This window comes from Lactuca serriola, chromosome 2 (genome assembly GCF_051521515.1).
Source record: "Lactuca serriola cultivar US96UC23 chromosome 2, Lser_US96UC23_V15, whole genome shotgun sequence".
Classification (NCBI taxonomy): Eukaryota; Viridiplantae; Streptophyta; class Magnoliopsida; order Asterales; family Asteraceae; genus Lactuca; species Lactuca serriola.
Genome location: NC_136409.1, coordinates 154,142,866 through 154,154,235, shown reverse-complemented (window position 1 = coordinate 154,154,235; position 11,370 = coordinate 154,142,866). Strand labels below are relative to the sequence as shown.

At 30.9% G+C, this 11,370-nt stretch overlaps 1 protein-coding gene across 1 annotated transcript; it reads left to right on the top strand.

The window, feature by feature from the left end:
• Window positions 1-9,151: 9,151 nt before the first annotated feature.
• Window positions 9,152-10,574, top strand: LOC145087087 (E3 ubiquitin-protein ligase ATL6-like). The gene has a single exon (XM_079024987.1). The coding sequence runs from the start codon at window positions 9,551-9,553 to the stop codon at window positions 10,541-10,543; it is 993 nt and encodes a 330-aa protein (XP_078881113.1). The 5' UTR covers window positions 9,152-9,550; the 3' UTR covers window positions 10,544-10,574.
• The last annotated feature ends 796 nt before the right edge of the window (window positions 10,575-11,370 follow it).

The following is an 11,370-nucleotide window of genomic DNA, read 5'->3' as shown; positions in this document are numbered from 1 at the left end:
GTCACTCTTGAAATCCATTTGTTATATCTCATATTAGGAATATGAAGTTATAGTAAATAATATTCTTGTTGATCTAATCATAGCTACTTGTGAAAAAGGTTTGATCATAGTCAATGATATGAGTATGAGAAAATCCTTTTATAACAAGTATTGCTTTAAATGTGTATAGTTACCCATGTAATATATTCTTTCAAGAAGAATCACTTACTCCTTCTAGCCTTGCTATTGAGAGGAAGTTCAATCAAGATCACACTTGATTATCATAGATGGATTACATCTCATATTAATTACTCTAAGTCATTAATCAAATTCGAGATTTGACATAACATCTTGGTATTTAATGGATTTTTCAGAAACCATTAATAAAGGCTCATCAATGAGAGATTCCATACTTATCAAGTCATAGATGATTTATACCACTAATCCGAACAATTTGTATTTATGAATAGCTATTATTCAAGTTTAACAATCCCTTGTTAAAATTAGTGCCAACTTTTATTACATCACGTTATGGTTCTTGAGGTGCTTCAAGTTCCATATACCTCTCACTCGCTTTGTCATTAGAAGGTTGATTTCTGCTAACGCGGCTATTAGAGAAATACGAAAGCTTATTCTCGGTGGATTTGCATATAATAATCTAAGCCAAAATCTAGAGTATTATATAATATGTACTTAGTAGATTTTGGGTTTAAAAGTTCTAGTCCAACATAAGCTTTAAATCCACAAAACATTTAAGTAAGATAGGGATGGAGTCTTTCCATACAAAATCTTATGAAGAAAATATTATATCTACTAGTTACTTGGTGTTTGTACTCAATGTACAATTGATAGTGTTGGTGTTATCCCAATGAAATAAAAGAGGAAATTTCTATAAATTAGAGACTAAATCATATCAAGTAAGATTTAATTTATCATTTATTATCATTAAGGCTTTAAATAGTCTTTACCGGTTTATATCTTAACTTTATATTTGAAAACTTAAACAAAGATTTTACAATTATGTTTTACCATGTAGAATATAAATTTAACTACTTTAGTTGTTAATAAAGTTGATTTGATATCTTACGTTTAATCTTAGACATTCATTAGAAAGGAAGTCATATACCATATTTTATAGTTTCTTAGTAATTATTTTCTCCACTGCTTAGTGAAAATAACATTAAGAATCTTTTATATATAAATAAGATTTACATATGTCAAATAAACTACCTTATTTGCCTTAAAATATCCCTTTATTGAAGTTGGAATATGTGAATGTTATTTATATAATAAAGATAACAATGTGAAAGATGAGTTCGATTTTAAACAAGTTTAAGTCAAAAGTATTTTGCATATAGAACTTGTTATTTACAAAATATTGATATTTACTTTATAGTTCTTATTAAGATATCTACTCTCATAAAAAGAACTTTAATCATTTCCGAATATGAAGGTGATTGTTATGAAAAAACGATTTAAGTAAATAGTCAATCATTCATAAATTAAATTGAGACATACATTTAGGCAAGCTAAATTAAAACATACATTGTTCCAAACAAACATTGTTTCACAATACAAGTGTATTAAGTTCCTAGCATAATTAACAAACTGGACTCAAAGAGTGTAGTTCCAACTTGACTATGCTCAACTAATTATTTTTTAGTAAATATCTGCAAACCATTTACAAATATTAGATTAACATTTAAGTACCAAGTACCTAAGTGTTATATGAAAAATATGAGTTCTATCTAGTAGATACCTCAAGTACTAGTTTCTTCAAGACTTTCTTTCCAGATAAGAGGATCATATCCTCTTCTACTGTCCAGTTTTTCCATAAAAGAAACAAGATCCACCTGTGTGGGCCTCATCTGATTTTTCAGGCTTAAATGTGTTCGGTCCATAAAACATGAGCCTCCTAGATCACACAAGGTGACTCCTTTTGGCCTTGTACTATTCCTAGTTTGATGTTAGAAACATATTTAGCATCATAGTGATGTCTTTACTAGGTATCATGTTCAGGCTTATTGTTCAAAGCAAATAGTTTAGGATTAGGACCTTTAAGAGTATACAATTTCATATCTCTCATGAGAGTGCCTCTTAAGACATGAACTCATTCATTGAAGTTGTATCTAGCGATTGTTATTGTTTCATTAAGTCATTAAAGAAAATGACAATTCATGGTAATGAAAATGGATTATTTAACTACAAAATTTTAGCAAAATTCATTTACTTTTTTCAATATTTAAACTCTTTAATAATTAATACTCTTTTAGTTTCTAAAAACATTAACTATTAAAGTCTACGTTATAAGTTGCAAAACAAATAAATGGTTAGGTATCATTTATTCCATCCATTTGAATTCAACCTGGTAGATATCAATTATCAATTATATCTTACTATATAATTCTTAGATTTATAGGATCACTAATAAAAAAATTTATTAGACATATTTGATCTCATCTATACATCAAAACTCTCTTTCTTAGGTGACATTTATCAAAAAAGATTCCCGATTAAATCATCCAAATTGAAAAACTTGTATAATCGACTTATAACTTGGTTAAAGAAATCACGAAGACACATCGACCACCACAAGATAACACTAACCCGTTAGGTATCATTTATCCCACTAGTGCATACAAGAGATGTGTGAATGTTCTCCAAAGATAGATTGCATAGATTTGAGGTTTGTAAAAGGTTCTTTTATATGTTTTATAATTCTAGTCTTAAAAACATATTATATCATGATTATTACATGTATATAATAAACCATGGTACCAATTTTTTAAAAAAATCACTTTTAAAGGATCTATATAAAAAGCTATTTTTAATATAATTTTAACGTGATTCAATTTTAATAACTGGTATTAAGTTTGAATACATTCGAACATTTTATATCTTTAACAGAACTTACTTTTATTAATTATATATTTGGAGTTTGTATAAGTTACAAAAATCACCATTTTAAAAATTATATTTGAGTATTTCAAAATTTGACGTTATTAAAATTTTTATAAAACCGGATTTATTTTAAAACAATAACTTATTACATCTTATATCCACATTATAAATTTTGAAAACCAAACTCCATGTGATGTTTATTTTGTCAAAAAATTATTTTAGCATGTGAAAAACTAATTTATTAACCACATATAATAATTGTATAAAATTAACACCACCAACATGCATAAAAATAAATGTGTATAAACATAACCAACTAATGACATTTTCTGTGAGTCAACACAAAAAATACCAAGACCATTCCTAAAAGGACAATTTAAGGGACCAAAAAATCTTCTTGTAATGTTGTTGTAGAAGCTTTCACTTGAGAAAACACCAATTGCTTGCAAAAGATTGGAAAAGCTTCTTGAAAACAATATTTCAACATCTGTTGCTAAAAGTCCAATAGGCCTTAAGAAAGCATTAATGGCACTTTTCAAAAATTGTCACTAACTTTCAGCATGCTTCTTAATCTCGAAAATTGCATTTTGGTCTTCAAAAAATGGCTCCAAATTCATTTATTGTTACATTTTGTACAAATAAACAAATTCTAAAAACTAATCTATTACTTACAAAAATAAACCAATAAAACTAATCTATTTAATTTATTACATACCATATGAATAAATAAATTATTACAACCATTTTTATAATAAAAAAACAAACACAACAAACACAATGGTCTTTGGCTAGTTTATGCACATCATGCATATCAACATACACATTAAACAAACTTTATTTTTCTAAGACAACTTTAAATGACAAAATATGCGTGAAACTTTTGTCACATAAAAATAACAATTATAAAGTTGTCATAGAAAATATTATGAACTTGTTTTTATACAAAACCAAGTTATCCATATTCTCCAAAACCTATGATTTTCAAAAATCAACAAATCTAACCAAACTTGCAAGGTGACTCTTAATGCCAATTGTTGGGTTTTTATACAAAATTAGTTTCAAAAATATAAAATTTAGGAAACAAGACTTAAATTTTTTGAATAACATAAACAAGTTAAACCCACCAATGATCATCATGCAAGTTGTAGAAAGATTAAACACCAACCAAAGAAGAAGATAGAGAAATCATAACCTTTGTAGTTCTTTGGATCCTCTTGGAAGGCTTGGAAGTTGATGAAGAGTGATGGACTTAAGAGACACCAACAATGACTCAACTTGATGTAGAATGCTAGTTTTGTTTTGTATAAAACTCTTAAGACTCTTAAGCTTTTTGTTCTTATCAAAATAAGAACACAATGAGAGCATAGAAAGCAAGTAATCTTCAAATGGATGAACAAAATGGAGAGAGTATCACACACTACATGCATGTATGGTTTCGTATCACCAAAAAGAACCAAAATGAAAGCCTTTGATGCTTGTATTTAAAGTAAGAACAAAGTCCATAAGTATTTAACCATGTAGTACTTTATCACTTTAGACAAACATGTCCCTCATGATTGTAAGACTAGCCATGCTTTTCATAAAGATAATAAAAAACCATACTCTTCCTTTTAACTCTTATTTTCGAAACTAATAAGGCAAAAAGAAGACAAAGCTTTTATATTTTATGAACCAAGTTTATAACATATAAACTTTAACTTTTTGGTAAAAGACAAAAAGAATTCATCTAGTTCAAAATGTTGTGCATGACTTATTAATTCATATCATATAGATTATATATAATGTTACATGCTAATGAAAATTCTTTTTTGCTAGAAATAAATAATTTCCAATTTAATTATAAGACTTTATTGAATATTTATTTAAACCAATTTCTAATAAATAATCAATTATATCAGGTTGTTGTTAATGTGACCTATTTGTATCATATGTTAATTAGCAATATTACTTTAATATGATTCTTGAGCATACTAGATCTTTCATGGAGTACATATGCTTTCTCTTGGTTGTGTGTGTTGTAATCTTTAATCTCTTTGTAAATGTTATCCTTTGTTGTCATGACTGTTTATGATATGTATATATTTTCCTGTTTGGTGTCGATCTCATATTCTTTATGGTTATGACTACTAATAAAATATATCAACATCTATGGAATCAAGACATTACTCTTCGAATCTTGATTCATTTTACATTTGAAAAAAGCTTCCAAACAACCCTTTTAGTTGATACAAATTTGTTTTTACATGACATAATAAAGGAAAGTAATTTGCTATGTTGATTTGTAAAAACTAAATGAGAAATTGAAAAACTAGAACTATGAACATACTTAATGTTATCAAATAATATGTTGCAAGAAAATAAGAAGGGTAAAATGGTCATTCTTATCATTCAGTCCATCCAGTCAGACGCATAATCAAACAGCCTGGTTGTAGTCATATGTAGATTTAGTTATCACTTCAAACCCAATCAGACCTGACTCAGTCAGCAACTATCAAATAACCCCTAAATCTTATACTTATTTGTATCGACTCTTAGGTGATAAAATGACAGTTTGGGGATGAAAAAAATGATTTAAATGAAAGATGTTTTAAAGGACTTTGAGATGTATTAAATATGTTGATTCCACACCAAGGTAAGTTCATTGCCAAGAACATATGCCCCTTAATATACTATACTTTGATGTCTTTTACTAATTTATCTTATAATTTATATAAGTATTTTATTTGAAATACTATATGTAAAACATGTTGAATTCGTGAAATGAACTTTACAAAAAAATATCAATAATTTCCTTATTAAATTTTCTCTTTTAAAAAATCAATAATTTGGTGATCAACATAAGCATGTGTATTCACTTAGGATGACTTGATGACTTGTGTCACCAACTGTGACTCGTGACTTAGGTTCCTATAGGGATGTTATGATGAGGTGACAACATTCTAGGAATGAATTACTTGCACATGAGGCTGGCTACCTCTATGTGGTTTATGTATGATGGGCACACGTTACTAACATTTCGTATCCATGTGTATATAGAGTGTTATGTGTAACCTTTACACAGTCTATTTAACATCTTTAATGAAGTGTAAGCTAATTTAGACTTGATAACCGAAAAATCAATATGAAAACGTAACTTGTTGCAACCGATTAGTAGTATTTGGTCCAACTCACCTAATTCATCATTTTTGGTTTCGGTTCTTTCGGTGCGAGCCCAGTTCCGGTCAGTTCCAGTCGAACTTAGGTTGGTTTCGATGCCGAACACCTTTTTAGATAGCATACTTCATAGTAGAACCAAACTGGAACCGGAACCGATTAGTGGTATTCAGTCTAGTTTCCGATTCCCCATTCACCCCTTAATCAGTTTTTGATTCTTTCGATTCTGGTTCGGTCTGGGTCGGTTTCCAACAGATTTACATCCCTATTTGATATGACTTGTGTTAGGATTTGGAAGCATATACATTGCATCCTAAAAGTTGTTTGATTAAATCTTGATGATTTGATGATGTTTTATAATGCCTATATTTAAATGTTTCTTTCCCTGGGTGATGATTATTTACTTTTCTTTTGATGATTTTGAAAAACTATTTGGGGTTTACGTTGCATGAGAAATATGTCGATTCCTTGTATTTAACTAATGTTGAACCTCTATAAAGCTTACTTGGTTCCCAAGCTCAACCTAGATATTTTGACATCTATCAAGATTAAACACTTTAGTTGAAGGCTAAAGACCAATATAACTTCAGACATTTAGAAGATATTGTATTCAAAATTCAAATTGTATGTAGGGTGGTTTATGTGTCTCTTGATTTTTTTGTTATATATGCTTTGACACTTTAAAGAATTTTAATTGTTAAGAACCTGAGTGTTAACTAATATCCAACTTAACAAATTCTAAATAACATAAAGTAAAATAGTGGAATCCCTTTAGGTCTCTAATATGTTATGTTTGCAGACGTCTAATATTTGAAGACAATGTACTAAGTCGGGACTTTGAATTAAATCACATATGAAACATTTGAAGGGAGCAACAAATTCATAAAAACTTATTTGACTCAATTCCTTTTATCCATTAAGCAAAACAATTAGGGTTTTTAAGACAAACCAATGACACAGTGTGCTCGTTGACCATACCAATACCATGGGTTGGACAACGGCCAAATGTTTGTTGTCCCTGCTCACTCATAATTCAAATTTGATGAAAAGTGGTTCAAAATATGCAAAATCTTTTAGAGATGCAAATAAGATATCATCGACATTGAGTAAGACAAAAAAAATACTTGCATTATCAATGTAAATGAATTGAAGAAAAAAAAAAGACATGTGACAATAACGAGTATCGAAGATCTCTTTTGAAAGAAAGGGGTGTGTAAAAGATGAGGTTGACAAGTGAAAAGGATATACAGGAATTTAACGTTGAGGTTGAGGTTGTGGTTCAAATGTGTCACTTTTGTAAGAAACCTATTAGAAAAATGTTGAGGAAAATTAGAGGTAGGTTTTCCATATTTAGGTTGTGTTATATATTTGCATATGTATTTCACATGCAACATAAAAATAACAGTAAAAACAATCTATCTACCAGTTATTTGTAATCTTTCGACAATTTCATATTTAACAATCGTGTCTCCTACATTCTTAAAAGTTCATCAATTCATTCTTTATTAATCCAGATAAAAGAAATTGTGGTTTTATTGTTGTGGTGAAAGGTGTTCACGAGCATATCGATTAAAAAACTGAAAGAAAACAAAATGAAATGAAATTGTAATGAAATGTGTTCACGAGTATATCAATTAAAAAGATGAAACACCAAATGAAAAGCATGTGGCAATGACTCTTAGGTGATATTATGACACTATATGGATGAAAAAAGGGTATTGAGAAAGGTGTTTTAAAGGATTTTGACATGTATTAATTATGTTGATTCCATATCAAGGTGAGTTCATTACCAAGAACATATGTTCCTTAATATACTATACTTTGATTGTTTTTTTTTAGTAATTTATCTTATGATGTGAGTAATTTATTTGAAATACTATCACTAAAACATGTTGCATTCATGAAATGAACTTTATAACTTTTTTTAGAAATGGGGATAATATTAGTGTTTTAAAATCAATCTTCCGGTCATAGCCCGAGCATCCAATTGGAATGAGTTAATGACTTGTGTAATCAACCGTGACTAAAGTACCCAATGAGGATTTTATGATGATGTGACAACATCCTAGACATGGCTCACTTGCATGTGCAGCTAACTACCTCTCATTTTGTTTATGTGTGATGAGCACATATTACTAACATTTGGAGTCCATGTGTATGTTATGTGTATGTTGAGTGTTATGTGCTACTTTTGCACACACTATTCAACATCCTTAATGAACATTTGGAGTCCATGTGTATGTTGAGTGTTATGTGCTACTTTTGCACACACTATTCAACATCCTTAATGATGTGTGATGTAATTTGGACTTTATATGACTTGAGTTGGGATTTAGAAGCATATACATTGCATCCTAAAAGTTGTTGATTTAATCTTGATGATTTGATGATATTTTGTACAACCTACATTTAAATGCTTCTTTTTCCCGATGATGATCACTTAGTTTTATTTTGATGATTTTGAATATGTTTTTGCGGTTTACAATATATAAGTAATGTGTCGATTCTTCCTATTTAATCCCAAATAGATAAAAAGTAGTTCAAAATTTCAAAAATCTTTTAGCGACTCAAATCAGATACCAAAATCGACAATGAGTAGGACAACAAAGTACTTGCATTATCAACGTGGGCGAATTGAAAAAAGACACGTGACAATAACGAATACCGAAGAAATAGCCTATCTCCTTTGAGAAGTAAGGGGTGTATACAAGATGAGGTTGGCAAGTGAAAAGGATCTACACGAATTTGAGGTTGAGATTCAAATGTGTCTCACTTTTCGTAAAAAACCAATCCCAAAAAGGTGAAGGAAAATTGGAGGCAGGTTTGCCATATCTGGGTTGTGTTATATCATGCATATGTATTACATGCATAATAATAACAATATTATTATTATTATTATGTATCCACTAGTTTTTTTAATATTTCAACTACAATTATATATTGAAGAATTGTGGCTCCTACATTCCTAAAAGTTTATCAGTTTAACATAATTATTTTTATATTAATCCGTTTCAAATTCAATTCATTGCTTACTTAATCCAAATAAATATTTATGGTTTTTATATATGGTTACTTGTGAAAGAAAACAAAAAGAAATGAAATTGTAGTGAAAGGTGTTCACGAGTATATCGATTAAAAAGCTGAAACAGCAAATGAAAAGCATGTGGCAATGAATACCGAACTAACCTGGAGATTTTTTGCTTTCTGGAATGAACAATCATTGATCCGCCCACTGTTTTCATCCAAAACCTCACCTAAACTCATGCCATTTAACAATCCCATCGATACCCGTTTGTGCTACATTTAGACATATCTCAATCCCATACTCCACCAACACTTACACTCCTCCTCCGCCTCCAGTTATCGGCTGCCGTCAGCCACCTGTCACCATCATATTCCTCCCCCTTGCCCCTTAAACGTATATTTAGCCACTTCCTTCCCCTTCACGACAACCTCCGCCGATACATTACTAATACCCACTTCTTCACTTCACCTTAATTTTATCAACTTACAAACTATGGAGTCATGTAACATTTGCCATCGATTATTTATCATACCAGTAGCGATGTTACCACTCGCCGCAGCTCAGTCTTTTAGAGGTTCTTCTTCTTCGGCGTACCCTTACGAGATCGGTGGAACCGTTAGTTCGCCTGTGAAGATAATACTAGCAGTACTCATCTTCGGCATGTTCTTAATCGCGTTTTTTTCGTTGTACCTCCGTAAATGCTTACATGACTCTGCCGAATCTCGCCGGCCTGTTGCGATCGCTAACAATCACCGCACGCGACTGAAATTCCCCTGCGGTCTTGATAGATCGATTGTTGAGTCGTTTCCGGTGTTCCTTTACTCCGATGTGAAAGTGCTGAAAATCGGAAAGGGAGCTTTAGAATGTGCTGTGTGTATAATGGAGTTTGCAGACGACGAAAGGCTTCGATTTTTACCGAAATGTCATCACGTCTTTCATCCTGATTGTATCGACGCTTGGTTAGCTTCTCATACGACTTGTCCAGTTTGCCGAGCTGACCTCACTAAAGCAAACCTCGAAGGTGACTCGGAATTTCATCACGAGTTGGCTCACTCCCAAATCGATGAATCTAGAACCGAAATCGGATCTCGAGATCATCTAATTCACATAGATGATGAACGAGTGGCTCCGAAGTTTCCGCGTTCGCACTCCACCGGTCATTCATTGGTTCCACTGGGAGAGAATTGCGAGCGATACACATTGAGATTCCCGGAGGAGGTTCGAAAGCAGATTGTGACACTGAAAAGAGCGAAAAGTTGTGGATGTGGCGTTGATTTTCCGATGGAAGGAAGTTCAAGAAGAGGATTGAGAGGTGGTGGAGGAGTTCACGGCGGAGTAAAGCGGTGGAACCCGGATCGGCTATGTGGCAGGTCGGATCTCTGGAACTTCACTGTCACACGGATGCCGGTTTTTATTGCGAAAAGCGGTTCGCTTGGGAAAAGTGATCCGGCTCAATCGTCATCATCAACCTCTGATCCAGTTTAAATCTGTGTTTTTTTTTTTTTTTTTTTTTTTTTTTCAAATCGGATAAGTTTCGTATATTTTGATAGGTTAAACTTCTTACAAATTTGCCTAAAGAAACCTCCATTTGAAAAGTTATGAGGTAAAGCGGATGCGTTACAGGTTTAGCAATAAGCTTTGATTTTTTTTTTTCTATTTTTTAGGTTTTTAAAACTAAAATTAAAAAGCAAAATCTTATAAAATATAAGATTCAAGCTTTTATTTTACGAGGAAAAGACAAAAAATAACTACTTTTCATTAAATAGTAAAAAATTAAGAATTTTTAAATTTGAACCAGAAATCATAGATAAGGGTCAGAGGGTTAGACGACTGTGATTTTATCATTTTGATTGTGATTTTAATTCGTGTATAAAAAATTGGCTATTTTTCAAGAATCGTACATATGGCCATTTACAATTTCCTCTATCATCATGTATGATTTCATGAATTTTTGTATTGTATTGGCAGATGGTTGATCATTATAACTTTACATGCTTATTATGTTTAAAGTGTATTCGAATTTACCTTTGTACGAATTCTTAGTCCAAATATCAACCTACATAAAAAAAAAAAAAAAAATAGATAAAAATCATGAAAATTACAGATGAGAGAGAGAGGAAATCAGAGATGGCTATATACCATCTGCCATTTTCTATCCGAAACAAATGATCATTTTTATATCAAAATTGAAATAGCAGTCAGCACAACGAAATAACAATCAAGATAAAGAAATCACATGCACATAGCCCTTGCTTGTGACTTAGTTGGTTAAAATTGAAAAGCTCTTAACTTTTAACTATTATGTGGAAAAT

Coding starts and splice junctions, on each gene's coding strand:
- LOC145087087 (XM_079024987.1), top strand. CDS start 9,551: ATGGAGTCATGTAACATTTGCCATCGATTATTTATCATACCAGTAGCG.